The 17,372-nt window shown below is 41.9% G+C and overlaps 1 protein-coding gene across 1 annotated transcript in view; it reads left to right on the top strand.

The window, feature by feature from the left end:
- The window catches only part of MDN1 (midasin AAA ATPase 1), a 146,965-nt gene that overhangs the window by 5,161 nt on the left and 124,432 nt on the right, over positions 1-17,372 (top strand). Inside the window, exons 2-7 of the mRNA XM_075268181.1 lie at positions 1,266-1,492; positions 5,729-5,953; positions 8,396-8,503; positions 8,586-8,778; positions 11,025-11,237; positions 16,770-16,901. Of these exons, the coding sequence (XP_075124282.1) occupies positions 1,266-1,492; positions 5,729-5,953; positions 8,396-8,503; positions 8,586-8,778; positions 11,025-11,237; positions 16,770-16,901 (1,098 nt within the window). The remainder of the gene's footprint in view (positions 1-1,265; positions 1,493-5,728; positions 5,954-8,395; positions 8,504-8,585; positions 8,779-11,024; positions 11,238-16,769; positions 16,902-17,372) is intronic.

Consider the following 17,372-nt stretch of genomic DNA (forward strand, 5'->3'; position numbering starts at 1 on the left):
GAAGACGGAAAACTGAGAACAGAGTGCTGAACGCTGGTGTGAACCCAGCGTTAGGCCTACATCCGCATACATGTGTCTTCATAAAATCACTAGAGCTAGACGGAACAAAAATCGGCTTTGAAGCTGGAAATTTTATTTTATTTTTTTAAATTATCATCTTGCATAATGTAGGGATTACATACTGTGAAAGGCAAGTGCACCCCTAAAATCTATCTATCTATTATCATCATCATCTTAAAAATAGACAACCTGAGGATTACATGCATCTCCATGAGTTATCAATAGTCATGTCTACCTACATGTAACTTTGTGACACAAACAAACGTTTTGAAAAAATATATAGTTGCACTTAAAACTTCTATTCAGTCGTACATTCACATACAAAACGCATGAAATAATAGATCACAGTGTACACAATTTATGTATACTGCAAACTTCAAGTGCTACAAGAGCTCATACTCTGAAAAACACTGATACAGAAGACAAGCAATATTTTGCTGTTGTTTATTAATATGTTAAACTGCACATAGCAAAGTGTGACTGATACCAAAATAACTTTTTTGAGATTGAACAGCATATCATATATAAAATCACAACTTAAAGGGGTTGTCCAGGATAACGTAAAATCCCTACACTACTCTAAATACCCTCCCCTTTGTAAATAACATTAATGATCAAAAATGCACTAAATGTGGCTATGCTATGCTAGAGCTCTTCTGGACCCAGCTGCAGTTCTTGAAGCCTGAACGGTGCCATAGCTAAGTGTCTGCACCTTCTAATCATATATTGATGGCCTATCCTAACGATACACCATCAAAAATTAAACCCTGGAAAATCCCTTTCATATCTTTGTTGCATATCAGATGGTGTCTGTGCTATTGGCTCTCTCCGGCACTTCTGTTGAAGTGAATAGTAGTGCGGATGTGTCTTGTCCTGTAAGAGGCATCACTACATTCAGCCGACAACTGCAGTCAGGTTGAAATCTCTAGAGGGATAAAACCACTGTGTTCACACGATTGAGTCACAGCGGTCATACTTCCACTGATAAGCTATTTATCCTCTACTGTATGGATAAATGATTAATATTCTGTGGCGTAACTTCTTTAATAAAGAATAAGTTACAAAACTTATTAGACTCACATACTGGCAGAAAATAAAGTTTGAAAGTTTAGTCATGCTTCAAGTGTCCACTCCCAAGTATTTGTGATGCAGGGTAAATCACTTAACGTGAATTAATTTTAATTTGATTATTGCTGTCTTTTTAGATATGGACTCCTCAGGACAGAGAATCCATTCTGAGCATGCTAGCACAGTTGCTCCTAGACAAGGAATGTACCCTGCTGATTGGGCGACAGCTACGACCTTTGCTTTTAGATCTTTTGGAGAGAAATGCAGAATGTATTAAAGCTGGAGGTCAAGTGAACCATGATCTTCATGAGAGGTTATGTGTTGCTATGAGCAGATTGGTTCCCAGCCATTCTGATGTTCTTCCGTGAGTATACGTTTTAACGAATAAAGTTGTTTAATCATAAAAGTTTACATTGCTATTTGTGTGTGTTACTACTATTCACACTTTTCGGTTATGACTCACTATGTAATTTTCCATGTATTCTAAAATACTATAAATTGGATTGTTTCAGTGTGAAGAGCTGCAGTGTAGGTAGTGTACTGAAATGTGGATTAAGATTATTTTTGACCATTTTATTACAGATTATTTCTAGATTTTAATGGGTAACTGACCAAAATGAAAATATAAAGCTAGGTATCGCTCCCTCATATACTGAAATCTCAATAACTGCCTTTCTGTGACTCTAAACCAGTGGTGCCCAATATGTCGATCGCAAAGGAAGTATGGGTCAATCGCGTGACATTTTTTTTTTTTTTTTATTATTATTTTAATTTTTTTTGTTTGAACCAGCGCAGGAGAGCTACCGCTCTCCTTGCGCTGAATCAGACGTCTAAAAACACATAAAAACCAGAGGGCAGCAGATCATGTGAAAATATAATATTTGTGTCATTCTCAAAACTTTTGGCCATGACTGTATACTCTCAGCATAAGCTGACATGCATACCTGTGGTGAATCTTTAAAGAGGACCCTTGATGTCCTCACAGAGCAGTGGAATTACCGTATATACTCGAGTATAAGCCGACCCCCCTAATTTTACCACAAAACTGGGAAAACTTATTGACTCGAGTATAAGCCTAGGGGGAAAATGCAGCAGCTACTGGAAAATTTCAAAAATTAAAATGGTCGGAGTTTTTGGGTGCAGTAGTTGCTGGGGAAGGGGAGGGGGTGTTTTGGTTGTCTGTCTGCCCCTTCCCTGAGCTTGAGGACTGTTTTTTTTTTTTTTTCCCCCACTTGGAATTCAGCCTGGCTGAATATAGGGTATCTGCAGTGCTCCTATTAACCCCTTCACGACGGAATAGGAGCACTGCAGATCCCCTATATTCAGCCAGGCTGAATTCCAAGTGGGGGAAAAAAAAAAAAAAAAAAGTCTCAGGGAAGGGGCAGTTAGACAACTTTGTTTTCCAGCTACAGCGTTTACCGTACACGAAAGATATTTTTATAGATTGGTAGAGCGGGCGTTTTCGGACACAGGGTTACCTAATATGTATATGTTTCACAGTATTAGTTTTATACGTGTTCTAGGGAAAGGGGGGGTGATTTGAATTTTTTATACTTTATTTATTTTTTTACTTAATTTTTTTTTTTTTTTTTGCATTTATTACACCCCTTAGGGGTCTTGAACCCCAGGGGGTCTGATCACTAATGCAATGCATTACAATGCTAATGCATTGCAATACATTGCAAAAATCGTCATTTCTTTTGCAGGCTGCATAGAGCAGCCTGCAAAAGAAAAGCACTGCAGCCGGGGAGCCTTTATAGAGGAGCTGAGGGACGCAGGCAGGAGCGTGGACCTGAAGGAAGACTCTGCCGCCGGACCTGAATGGGAACTGTGGCCGGCCACCGGCAAAAGCGCTGATGGGAATCCCCGGCAGACTCGGCTGCCTGGATTTCCCCTCAGCGCTTCTGCCGACGGCCGGCTTTTCTTTTGCATGCCGTGGTCTTCAGGTACGTGCTCCTGCCGGGGATCTCTCCTTCAGCTCCGGCGGCCGAGGTACGCACTACTGCTGGCAGCCGGGGATCACCCCAGCGCTTCAGGGCCGCATTTGAGAGAGCGATCGTGTCGGCTCTCTCCAGGGGCATGGCGGCATCTCCACTGTAACTCCGCCATTACCACTGTAAGAGTTACAGTGGAGATGCCGATTCTAATGGCGACTGCCATGGCGATGCTGTTCATCGCAAACTACAGAAGTTTTTACGGTACTTCTGCTAGAAGGCCCCGGTACTTCTACCAGGAGCATGGCGATGCTGCGGCCCGGCACCAACCCCCATGTCTGTATGCCGAGTCTGTAACTACGGTATTACCGTAATGACCCGAATATAAGCCGAGGCAGACTTTTTCAGCCCAAAAAATGAGCTGAAAAACTTGGCTTATACTCGAGTATATGCGGTATATACAATTACAAAGATGACGGTGTGCTGAGCTCAATCCACTGTCAACTTTGACGGTATGAAGCCCGGGTACCAGAGATATTCTTTCATAGGGAAGAGTACTGTCTTTGCTATAAGGCCTGCCCTTCTGACAGTGGAGGGATATCAGTGCTGAAATTAACGGATCCAGTATCTACAGCACCCGGGCACGTTGAATTCTGCGCACTGTCAACTTTCTAGCAGTATATAATATCACTGCTCTGCGAGGACATGAAAGGTCCTCTTTGATAGCACTGCTGAACAATGAATAAACATTTTAAAAAAACAAAAAAACTGTCTGTCCCCAAGCCTCCACTTAAAGCATCGACTGCTCAACTATTCTTTATACAGGCATCCAGGTTTATGCCATTCCCACGTGTAAACAGGGAATATGCTCTCAGCAATAGATGTCAAATTTAAGAGAGGGTAGGGAAACTTATGATTGTATTAAAACCCTCACAACTTGCTATAGTATTAAAGGGGCTCTATCATTGGGAAAACTCATTTTTAAAGCATATACTTGAATAGCCTTTAGAAAGGCTGTTCCACACATACCTTCTGTGTGATAATATCCTCAGTCATTCTTGAATGAGCTTGCTTTTATTCACATGCTAATTAGCCAATAACGAGCACTTGGAAGTCTGTGAGCACTCTCTGCTACTGTATGTGTGAGAGCAGGGAAGGCTAATGAGGCAGCAGCAGCAGTAACAACCTTCCTGCTCTCTCACACACAGCAGACAGTGCTCACTGAGACTTCCGGGTGCATGCTGGAGGCTGATTAGCATATGAATAAAAGCGGGCTCATTCAAAAATGACTGAGGGGGTTATCATACAAAAGGTATGTGTGGAATAGCCTTTCTAAAGGCTATGTAAGTATATAGTTACAAATGAGTTTTCCCAATGATAGAGCCCCTTTAATAAGCACTTTCTACAGGCAATTTATCTGTCTGTGTAACACTAAGTTCATTTCTAGTATGACACCAAAGGGTTTCAGTTTAGGAATAGAGAAGAAGTTAGTTTCTAAGATATGAACTGAATTATTTCAATAACTGAAAACATAGTAAACAGTAAAGTAGACCTAATATAGGTACATGGGATTTATAAAGGGATGCCAATGCATATCAAAGTTACTGTTATAGATTCAAATTCAGCGAGGATAGAGAACAACTTTGTATTTAAATTTAGCAGCGAGATCGGTCTATAGTTAGCTGGGGTGGTAGCATCTTTCCCGGGTTTGGGCCTAACCATAATGGAAGCTCTAAACATGTCTTAGGGGATCTTCCCGCCCTGGAGGATATGGTTAAACATTAGAAGGATGTGTGGGAAGAGGATACATTTAAATTTTTTATAATAATATAGAGAGGAAAAGTCATCAGGTCTAGGGATTTCCTATTTTTAAGGCTATTGATGGCATTATCTAGTTCCTAATTAATTATAGGGTCGCTCAGGGCAGATGCCTGAGAAGGGGAAATGGAATGTAAAGTTTGTTGTAAAATTGGTGGAATTGAGCGTATATGGATTTTGGGTTAGAGGTCAGAATACTGCCTGGCTCCCATAGATGGTGGATGGTATTCTGCCTCTGACTGGTCCTCAGTTTAGAGGCCAACAGCTTATCAAGTTTATAGAATAGGTCTACAAATGTGCCTGGAACCAATGCACAACATTTTCAGTACAATGTGTCAAATATATATCTTATAAATAGGGCTGAGGGGTCCAGATAGGTGGTCCACAGCGCTCACTATGGGTTTCTTGTCAGAGGCTGCAAGGAAAGTATAATGCTACCGTGAAGAGATTTACCTTCAGTCGAACCAGAGGGATCTGGAGTTCGAAAAAGCTCCGGTAAAGTGTGTCAAGTTGCCATATCATCCCAATCTTCACAAGATTTTGGTTTCTGAGCTAGGTAGCAGGTGTGATGGTGGCCTACTAGGAATTGCCAAACCTTTAATGCTGGTGTGGGTGCTGTTAGCCATTCTTCTTTGGTGCGGGTAGTGTGCCCCTAGGTGAAAGAATAGGTAACATTGAGGGTAGGAGAGTGGCATGGGCTACAGATAGTGTGGAAGATGTAGATTAGCTATCCTTGAAGAGAGAGGAGAGGAGGTTCACAGTATAAAAATAAAATGTCCAAGATGCTCACCAATGTGTAAAAGCAAACAAATAATATATATATACTTTTTTTTATTTTATCTGCACAGGTTTGCACTTCGGTATTTTCAGAGTGCTCCGCCAGTGTTTAATAGACTGTTCTTGGAGAGCTGTGATTCCAGCACAGTACGTTATGGACGTAGACGAATGAAACTGCGAGACCTGATGGAAGCAGCCTATCGATTTCTGCAAGAAGATGAACTTTCCTTCAGAGAAATGTGGGACTGGAGCGTCTGTGTGCCTTTGCTGAAAAGTCATGATCTAGCTGTTCGGTGGTACGTTTATTTTTTGTGCATTAAATTTAATGCTTGTTTTCTCCCCCCCCCCTACCTTCCCCATTCTCCCCTTCATGAAAGGGTTTGAGGGTGCACAGGTTTGGATCATGTAGATAATCTTTATGTAATTTTGTCCATTTTTGTGGATCTATCAATACTCAATGCAATGAGGGATCTATGAAAATTGGTTCAAGACAGATGTTAAACGGGTACGAAAAATGTGTTTTTTTTTCTTTTCTAGTTTTTCATGGCTGTTTTGTCCACAGTCATTTGAATAAGGTCTTTGGTATCAGTGTGTCCGAAAATGCTCTTGTGATGGGTGTCACATTTTTCTACCCTTAGGCCTCCACCACATGGACAAAAAAGTCTGGGCCAGTATGGGCCAGTAGAGAGACAGAGAGGCAGGGACTCCACACATTCTAGATCATCATGATGCATGGAGTCAGGGAAATGTAAGGGAAAAATATAGTCCAGATTTAGCAGCTGTCTAAAATTTGTGTTATCTGTGTGCTATTTTGACAGACTCTTTGCGCTCACTTGAGTCTCCTTTTCATGGATTTCTTATAGACTTGAGTCATGTAAACAAAGCCTAACAGAAAACCTACATTGCTAGTAATTAGAGATGAGCGAGTAATATTCGAAACGGCCGTTTCGAATAGCACGCTTCCATAGGAATGAATGGACGCAGCCGGGGCTGGCGTCCTGCCACTTAACCCCCTGCGCGCTAGCCGCTCCCATTCTTTCCTATGGGAGCGTGTTATTTGAAACTACCGTTTTGAATAGTACTCGCGCAACTCTACTATTAATAAGTGTTTCACTTTGAGAAGTCAAAGCATTGGCAGCCCAGTGGCTGGATGTAGGTATGGCCACATCCAGGAATTTTAGCTGAGATTTCTGAAGTCTGGTGTTCCTTATTCCTCATATATGACGAGGTACACACTCCACTGGGCCGTGCACCTGGGGTGAAATATACGCCAGTGTACATTTTCCCTGCTGTTTATGCCAAAGTTCTGGCATTACTGATGGTAAATCTGATGGGGCTGATGACCTGCCTTTGCCACAATTTTTAAATTGCAACTTTTTTGTGTGTGTGTGTGTGGGGGGGAATAAAACTTTTTATAACTTTTAGGGCATAGTAAAATTTGGGTCTATGTTTTGCAGTGAGGCAGTGACTAGATAACTATGATATTGTGAGTCCAGGTCTCTGGACACAGTGCTGTATGGGAAATATGATCGATTAAGTGGATCATGTTTGCCGGACTAGAACTGCTCATGCACATATCCTAATAGTTCTTCCTTTGTGCAGCTAGCTTTGGACTTTTGTTCGGCTGGTCTGGCCCATAGCATGTTTTGCAGCCTAAATTCTTGTCATGTAATTCCTCAGTTGGAAGTCATTTCCAGTATCTTTGCAGTGTTCTTGAAACTTCATAGGTGATAGCTTTTCTCAGTGATTGGTTAAATCTAAAGATAACTTCCGCTAGGTTCACACCTGCTCTCCTTTTTCCGTTCTTTGAGTCCAATTGGGGACCTGAAAAATAGAAGCCCAATCTGCTTAAAAAGCAGTTACCCACGGAAACAGAACTTTTCTCTCTGCATATTTCAATAAAATAGGGAATAGAGTCCCCGAATGGGATGAAAGCACAGATAAGAATCCAGCCTTAAGCTGTTAGCTCTCTTGCTATTCTACTTTCTTGACTTATTATAAAGGTGCATAAATCCTAAAGTTGTATCCCCACCTTAACCTACTATCTCCTATCTTTAGATTAGGTGATAATATGCAGATTCCTGGGATACTGACTGTTAAGACCCCACTGAGTAGGAAAATGGAGTAGTTTAGTTCCCTGTTCTAAATGAAGTGGTAGTTGGGCTTGCATGCACACTGTTCCCATTAATTTCAGCGGGAGTTCTAGAGATAGTCGAAGTATAGTGCTCGCTATGTTTTGTTCAGTGAATGCAGTAGTTTTTTCAGCATGAGCATGGTTATCTGCAAGCCAGATTCAGATGAGTTGGACTATTAAGAAAATTTCTGCAACAAATCTTCTACATGTGATCTTGTACGTGATGGATTTGTTGTACAAGCACCTAAAATAATTATCCATACGTCTGAATAAAGTTTTTACAGCATGTATATAGATTTTTACAGCTCTCTTTTAAATGCATGAAACATGCATAACAAATCTACTGTGTTTGTATAAAAGTGTACAAAACACTGACTTAATTGAAAGCTGAGCTGCAGTGGAGATGCTGGGCTTTCTACTTGTGGCCCCCTATTGTGCGCAGGAGGGGCGCTGGAACACGTGTACAGATGATTGGGCTGGGTGTTGGCACCCTATTGATCACATATTTAGGCCTGTCCGTATGTTCAACACCACCTCCCATTCCCTCTTCTTGTTTGTCAGTCTATATGCCTCATGCTGCTATCACTTTTGTTCTTCATTTCAGGTACACTTGCCATTGTTTGGCTCTTGTCACTTGTATGTCAGATGAGAACAGACAGACCTTTCTGAAAAAATTGTTTGGTACAGATGAACTGATAAATTTTAAGCTCCAGTAAGTACAACTTTGACGGTCTTAACCATAATAACTTTTTCTCAAAGTTTCTCTTGTAATAACATGGCTTTGTTTGTTTTAGGTTGCTAGATGAGCTGCATAGCCAAAATGTAGAACAAGGCCTTCTATTAACTAATGCAGAGAATTCCTTATGGCATGAAGACAAAACCCAACAATACACACAGGGCAAAGTTGTGTCTGGAGATCTGTGTTCCCATGTTGTACCTGTGTGTGGAGTTTTGCTTCCTAAGAAACTACAGAATAGCAAGGAGCAGGTAATTGCGGTATATTATGTATTAAATAATTACATTTTTAATTAAATGTGTGGTAGAATATGCTCTTACACTATTATCAGTCTGAGTTTGACCTATGGGACTCCCACCAATCCTAAGCATGAAGGATATATAGTGGTACTATAGTGCCCTGGTCACCTGTTGTGTCAGGAATTGTAGGGTGAGAGCGAGAGAGAGACGACAAAAATAAACAAAATGGTGAAAGGGCCCTCCTGTTACTCTTCTTGCTCAGTAATTCTGTTTATTCTTTAGGCCGCCTGTTAGAAGTGGCTGTCTAGGCTTCCCTGGGAGCAAAAGACCTTAAGTGATGTACTAGTGTCTGACCATAGTTCAGGAGTTAGACCAGTGGTCTTTTGAAGCAGGGGTTGTGAGTACATAGATAGCTGGAGTTTCTGTCCCTGCAATTGTCCCTCACATACTCTTGTCCTCCTTGAGTATCAGTCAGTTGAATTGACCTGCCTTGTTTAGTTATCTCCTGCTTCTCGTTTGCTGGTATGTGGTACTTCTATTCTGGACAGATCCTAGCAGGGTGTCTCGTTTTCTGTGTCTCTCAGCCTCTCACTTAAACCAAATCAATTCTCTCTAGGCTGCGCTGATGAAGTCCAAAGAGACAGAAACGGTGCCGTCCGTAGCTGAGAAATTGATTTGGTTATAACCTTGCATCATGCAGTGAAGGCTTCTGGGAAGTCGGGCTTTTTGTTCAGGGTGCTTGCTATAGAGGGCAGCATAACAGAGGCACTGTCTCCCTGTTTACATCTTGGGAGACAGATTTGCATATTCTTCCCATGTTCCCTTGCAGTGGAGCAACTATGGCTGTATAAGTCTCCACACACCTGAGAAGGTGGTCTCTCCCTAAGGATAGACGTTATCCCCACAATCTGATCTCTCAGCCTCTCACTTAAACCAAATCAATTCTCTCTAGGCTGCTCTGATGAAGTCCAAAGAGACAGAAACGGTGCCGTCCGTAGCTGAGAAATTGATTTGGTTATAACCTTGCATCATGCAGTGAAGGCTTCTGGGAAGTCGGGCTTTTTGTTCAGGGTGCTTGCTATAGAGGGCAGCATAACAGAGGCACTTTCTCCCTATTTACATCTTGGGATACAGATTTGCATATTCTTCCCATGTTCCCTTGCAGTGGAGCAACTATGGCTGTACAAGTCTCCACACACCTGAGAAGGTGGTCTCTCCCTAAGGATAGACGTTATCCCCACAATCGTTTTCTGTAGACATTGGTCTGCCAATTCAATGCTGGGCTCCTGCTTCATCGTTTACCTACTCAGTTGCTGCCAGGTCCAGGTACCTCTTAGCCCATTCCCTGCATCATGGGGTCGGTGGTAGCTGTGCCTACTCCTTGTCTGGCTGCATCTCCATTGAATGCGGCCTCCCACGTCTTACCAGTTTGTGGTGGTTCTTACTTGTGGGTCCTAGGAAGGATGTTCTTCCTTTTTATTTTTTCCCCAGCACATCATGACTGTCCTGGGGAACCTTGTTTTTTACAGTCAAGATTCTCCTCTTGCCTCTTCCAATTAAGGGTCCTCTTCTTCCCTGGAACACTCCTGCCATTTCCACTTGGCTGGCAGGAGTTTACAGACATTCCATTGTCCATCTTGACTTGTCACTTCTTGAGTAGGCTCTATCTCCTCTTATGGATCCAGTTTCAGCCTGCCTTCCCAAGGCATGACTGCCCTCTGCTCTTTCTGTTCTTGACTATTGTCCTTGGGTTCCCTTATTGGGCTAAGGGCATATAGGTGGTTTCTCTGTGTTTTGCCTTCTTCTGTTGGTACAAAACTGCTTAACTTCCTGTTTGTGGAGATGGTGGAGCCAACCCCCCCCCCCTTTTTCTTCCCCCCCCCCTTCTTCCTTAGTGTGGGCCTCCTAGTGTTCCTAGAGTCCTCCTTATGTCCTCCTTAGACTTTAATAATGCCTACGTCAACATTACCATTCCTGCATCCCATCACATGTACATACGTCTAAGCAATTGTGTTGTCAGTTACTGGTAAAGTAAGAGAGCGAGACATAGGGGTATAGAAAGACTTACAAAGCTTTGGAGGGACCTATGAACACGAGTAATGCGGAAGTAAATGTTCATATAAAATGATTTCTTACCATCTTTTGTGTCCACAGGAAAGGAGAGTGGAGTAGGCATGTAGTAGATCTGTCCTTTAGTGATATTCCTTTAGTGAGCCATAATTAATTATTCATATATTGTGATGTTTGTCTTTTTACAGGAATCCTTCAGTAATCAGCTTGTGTTAGTGAAAACCACTTCTAGAAGTCTCCAAAGTCTAGCTCATGCGGTCTCCTATCAAAATGCTGTACTTTTAGAAGGACCTGTAGGGTGCGGGAAAACTGCTCTGGTAGAACACTTAGCTTGGGTCACAGGACGTTTAAAACCACCTGATTTATTGAAGGTTCAGCTTGGGGATCAAACTGATAGCAAGGTAAGGAGTTGTGCTTAAGCTACCAACTATGAAGCTATACTGCTGCTGCATTGTGTGGTTGACCAAATACCAGGCTCTAAAGATGTAGATACATATTTTACATTTTTTATTTTAAATTACAAATAGTCTAAAGTGTTGTACTCATCTGAAAATCATAGTAATGCGTGCTTTGTTCCCATTAACAAAGGTTTATTAGCAAAAGTCTTAACCCTTTCCTGACGTCTGGCATATTAGTACGGCGCATGTCAAGTGTCGGGCGGCCGCCATATCCACCGGGTGTCTACTGTTTTACACAGTAGACAGCCGGTGCTATTCCAGCGACCAATCGGAGGCATTAACCTCCCCGGCGCCTCGGTCAAAGGCGCCGGCGGCGCCATTTTCCCGGCAGTGCATGGGCGCCGCCATTTTGCCGGTGATCGCAAGCTCCACGGCTGATGTCATGTTTCCATGACAGCTGAGAGCTTTGTAAAGGCTCCCGGCCGGTCTACAGTCTCTTTCTTTTGCAGGCTGGTCTATGCAGCCTACAAAAGAAATGATGATTTTTTTTTTTTGCAGTATATTGCAATTCATTAGCATTGTAATGCATTGCATTAGTGATCAGACCCCCTGGGGTTCAAGACCCCTAGGGGGTCTAATAAATGCAAAATAAATAAATAAATAAATGTAAAAAAAATATATATATATAATTTTTAAAAAAAATGTATTAAAAATTAAAATCACCCCCCTTTCCCTAGAACACATATAAAAGTAGTTACCGTATTTTCCGGACTATAAGGCGCACATAAAATACTTCGATTTCCTCAGAAATCGAAAGTGCGCCTTATAGTCCGGTGCGCCTTATATAAGGCTTGAAGCGGCGGCACGCGAGGAGTTAAGTGGCGGCCGCCGGCAAAGTCTGCATGCCGCTTCCATACATTGCAATGGGAGCGCGCTATTCAAATAGTATTCGTTCATCTCTAACTATTTGAATAGCGCGCTCTCATTGTAATGTATGGAAGCGGCATGCAGACTTTGCCGGCGGCTGCTGCTTAAAGAGATTCTACTAGAGATGAGCGAGTACTGTTCGGATCAGCCGATCCGAACAGTACTCGCTCAACTCTAGATTCTACCATTAAAAGAACCTCTTCCCCCTAACCACGTCGGAATAGCCTTAAAAGACTATTCGTCTCTTACCTTTCCCATAGCCAGCGCCGCCTTCTCCCTGAGCTGTGTTCGCGCCTTCCGTGTCGTCTTCTTTGGGCCTCATGGATGACGCATGCGCAGTCGGCTCTGGCTGCGAGAGCCTGTTAGAGCCGACTGCGCATGCGTCATCCATGAGGCCCAAAGAAGACAGAGACGGAGCTGCGGAAGAAGGCGGCGCTTGCTATGGTAAAAAGGTAAGGAGATTATTCCGACGTGATCAAGAAGGAAGTTCTTTAACTCCTCGTGTGCCGAGCGCTTCCATTCATTTCAATGGAAGCGTACCATTGAAATGAATAGAAGCGGCTGGCACGCGGAGGGTTAAGCGGCCGCCGGCAAAGTCTGCCGGCCGCCGCTTTCAATCATATAAGGCGCACCGGACAGCGCTGCGCCTTGTAGTCCGGTGCGCCTTATATATGGACCTAGGCAGGACTATAAGGCGCTCATGGGTAATGCAACTTATAGTCCGGTGCGCCTTATAGTCCGCAAAATACGGTAAATGCAGTGAAACACATACATGTTAGGTATCCCTGTGTCTGAAATCGCCCACTCTACAAATCTATAAAAATATTTTTCCTGTACGTTAAACACCGTAGTCAAAAAAAATAGTCAAAAGTGCCAAACCTACGTTTTTTCACTGTTTTGATTCTGATAAAAATTAGAATCTCCGGGGTTTCGCTTTAAAATGGTGCTGATCGACACCCCCCGCGCCGGTTTCGGGGGGTGCCGGTGTTCGTAGGGGGCAGCCCGGGGTCTGATCAGTGACCCCGGGTCTGCCCCATCACTTACCTCCTCCACGTACCTGGTTGATCCTGCCGTAAAGGAAGCTGTCAGCCTGTGCGTCCACACAGGCTGACAGCTTCCTGTGTTCTGCAATACACGTGCAACACGTGTATTGCAGATACATATAGTGAAGCAGTGATCAGCCGATCACTGCTTCAATCCCCCATGGGGACAGAAAAAAAAAGTTAGAAAAAAGTAAAAATAAAAAAGTTTAAGTTTAAAATAAATTAGAAATAAAGCCCCAAAAATCCTTTTCCCCATATAAAATGTTTTATTATGTAAAATAAAGAAAAAGAGAAAAAAACATTACATATTTGGTATCACCGTGTCCGTAATAACCTGAACAATAAAATTAAACATTATTTAACGCGAACGGCATAAAAAAAACCTGTAGAAAACCGCACAAAATAATGATTATTCACCACCTTTCCCTTACAAAATGTTCAATAAAAAATAATCAAATGGTCAGATGAAAACCAAAATGGTACCAATAAAAAGCAGAGGTCATCCCGCAAAAAATAAGCCCTCAACCAGCTCTGTCTAGCGGAAAATAAAAATGTTATGCCTTTCAGAAGATGGTGATGCAAAAATAATTGATTTTTTTTCCCCTGAATTGAATTTTATTCTGCACAAATAGCAACGCATTAAAAAATAATATAAATGAGGTATCGCCGTAACCGTACCGACCCGCAGAATAAAGGTAACATGTTACTTATGCTGTACGCTGCACGGGAAAAAAAAAAATGCTAAAAAGCAATGCCAGAATTGATGTTTCCTTTTACATCCCACCCAGAAAGAGTTAATAAAATGTAGTCAATAAGTTACAGGCCCCAAAATGGTGGCATTGAAAAGTACATCTAATACCGCAAACACCAAGCCCTCATATGGCCACATTGCCAGCAAATAAAAATAAAAATCTAGCTTGTACAATGTGAAGACAAAAACCCTAAAAGTCGCCAAATCATTAGGACATAAGTGGCTGCGACTAGAAGGAAATGTGTAAGCTGTGCGAGCATTTTCAGGGGACACCCCATACTTAGAGCTTATGAGAGATAATACACCAGCGCTGATCCCCCAGAATGCCCCTCTTCCCCATCCGTGTCATAGGAGCTAGTGGGAAAATAGAATGGGATTTGGTCTGCCCAATTTACTCCGCACAGCTTACATATTCACTTCGGGGTTGCTAATGCTCATTACATCACTTGATAAATTCTTTGAGGGGTGCGGTTTTCAAAATGGGGTCACTTTCTAGAGATTTCCACTGTTTTGACTCCTCAAGGGCTTTGTAAATGCGACATGGTTCCTGAAACTGATCACAACCAGATCTGCCCTCTAAAAGCTCCTTGGCGCGCCTTCCCTTCTGCGTCTCGCTGTGCGTCCATATATTAGTTTACATCCACAAGTGGGGTACTATGGTAGTCCGGAGAACTTGCATAACAAATTGTGGGATGCGTTTTCACCCCTTGTGAATGTGCAAATTCTAGGGCTAAACAAAAATATTAGTAAAATAAAATCAAATTTGAAAATTTCACCTCCATTTTGTATTAATTCCTGTTAAGCACTTATAGGGTTAAAATACTAGGTATATGTTGCTTTGGCTTATTTAAGGGGTGCAGTTTTGAAAATGAGGTGATTTATGGGGGGTTTTAATACAAGGGTCTTTCAAAACCCCTTCATAACTGGATTAGTCCCTTTAAAAAATGGGTTTTGGAAATTTCTTGAAAAATTTGAATATTGTTGTTTCACTTGTAAATCTTCTAATGTCCGTAAAAAATAAAAGGGTGACTAAAGTTTGATGCCGACATAAAGCAGAGATCTGTGACATGAGATTTATGATATCATTTTGGCGGTCTGGCTATCTGTATGTAATGCACATCATTTCAAACTTTATAAAATGCATATTTTTCAAAATTTCCACCAAATTTCCTATTTTTTCATAATTAAACACAAAACATATCAACCAAAATTTACCACTAACATGAAGTACAATGTGTTACGAAAAAAAACAATCTCAAAATCACTTTGATAAGTTAAAGCGTTCCAAAGTTATTGCCACATAAAGTGACACATGTCAGTTTTGAAAAATCGAGCTTGGTCAGGAAGTCAAAAAGTGCCATCGGCGGGAAGGGGTTAAAGGGGTTAAAATGTAAATAAAACCATATAAATTTGGTATCCCCGGAATCGTACCAAAACACAGAATACAGGGGACATGTAATTTTGGCTGCACAGTGAACGCCGTAAAACCGAAGCCTGTAAGAAAGTCGCAGAAATGTATTTTTTCTTCAAATCCACCCCATTCTGAATTTTTTTCCAGCTTCCCAGTACATTATACAGAATAATTAATGGTAGCATCATGAACAAAAATTTGTCCCGCAAAGATTAGGACCTCATATGACTCTGGCAGCGGAGAAGTAAAAAAGTTATGGGGTTTAGAAGGAGGGGAGTCAAAAACGAAAATCTAAAAATGCCATCGGCGGGAAGGGGGTTAAAGGGGTTGTCCGGGATAAATAGGAATCCCTACAATAATCTATGGGAAGAATATGCAAATCCGCCTTCCATGATGTAATTAGGAAGACAGTTGCTGCCTCATTGTTGCAAACCAATAGAGGGCGCTCACTGGAATGTGCAAGCCTGTCTTAAGACAGGATTCCAGTGAAATAACCCAATAATGGCTGCTCCCTTTAGCCTCATGCTCGACCTTCCAAAAGGCCTTTGTTTAGCAATGACGCTGGGATTATTACCAGGTTATAGTCTCTCAATCGAGGACAGCTGTTTCGATCTGGTTGGATCTCATCAGCCCGATGTAGAGAGGACTATAACCTGGTAGAGGTGAGAGGCTTAGACAGGGTTCGGGGGATATTGTCACTCCTTAGGGAGAGACCACCATATAGGTGTGTGGAGACTTGTTAAGCCTTTAGCACTCCACTTTGCAAGGAACTATGGGAAGAATATGCAAATCCGCCTTCCATGATGTAATTAGGAAGACAGTTGCTGCCTCATTGTTGCAAACCAATAGAGGGCGCTCACTGGAATGTGCAAGCCTGTCTTAAGACAGGATTCCAGTGAAATAACCCAATAATGGCTGCTCCCTTTAGCCTCATGCCCGACCTTCCAAGAGGCCTTTGTTTAGCAATGACGCTGGGATTATTACCAGGTTATAGTCTCTCAATCGAGGACAGCTGTTTCGATCTGGTTGGATCAATAATCTAAACACCCTCCTTGGCCTACTTTTTAAATTACATAATTTATCAAACCTGTATACTTGCCCATATTCTTGGGGAGGTCATGTGACTGCCCCAAGGACATTTTCTGATTATCCAGTGACTATTTGTTTCCGGAAATGGAACATTGATACTACACCCACCCCTCACATTGGTAATGGCTAGAATTTATATAGCTGCATTATAGTTCTGTGATAGATTTGTATTCTAATGTGTGATCTAGTAACCTTTGATGTTGGAACTTGGAAGAATTTCAAGTTTTCAGACCTGCTATTTGAAGATATGTGTGTTTTCTATAAATGTTTTTTTTTTTTTTTTCCCTTTTTTCTTTTCTCCTTTTCCTTATTAGATGTTGCTTGGGATGTATCGCTGCACAGATATGCCAGGAGAGTTTGTGTGGCAGCCAGGAACTTTAACACAAGCTGTTGCCAATGGCCACTGGATTTTGTTAGAGGATATTGATTATGCTCCACTTGATGTGGTAAGGACATGCCCTTCACATAGTAGTGATAACTATAAATTTGATTTTGATTCGTTATAATGCCACTTTGAATATGTGCTGCAATATTAATCCTGAAGTGAATTCCCTAGGCAATGCAATATGTTAATTCTTGTATTATATTGAAGCAAATCTTAAGCTAGGTTCACACTAGCGCTCACTTCTCCATTGATCGGGTCCTCCAGGGAAACCAAATGACTGAAAGCTGTCTGCTACAACAGTGGTTACAAGCGGATACCAGTGATGCCCCATAGACTATAATGGGGTCTGTTGGATTTCTGCTGTTTTTATACTGAAACCTGCAAAGAGAAAAGTCCTACAGAGACTCTGATGCAGATGTGAATTTAGCCTTAGAATACCTTTCATTACTTTCACCACCTCAATCTCTGCATCCTTTTTGCACCGTTTCATTTATTCCAACACAGTTTGAAAAATTTACAACCACACTAAGGA

This window comes from Leptodactylus fuscus, chromosome 3 (genome assembly GCF_031893055.1).
Source record: "Leptodactylus fuscus isolate aLepFus1 chromosome 3, aLepFus1.hap2, whole genome shotgun sequence".
NCBI classification, from domain to species: Eukaryota; Metazoa; Chordata; class Amphibia; order Anura; family Leptodactylidae; genus Leptodactylus; species Leptodactylus fuscus.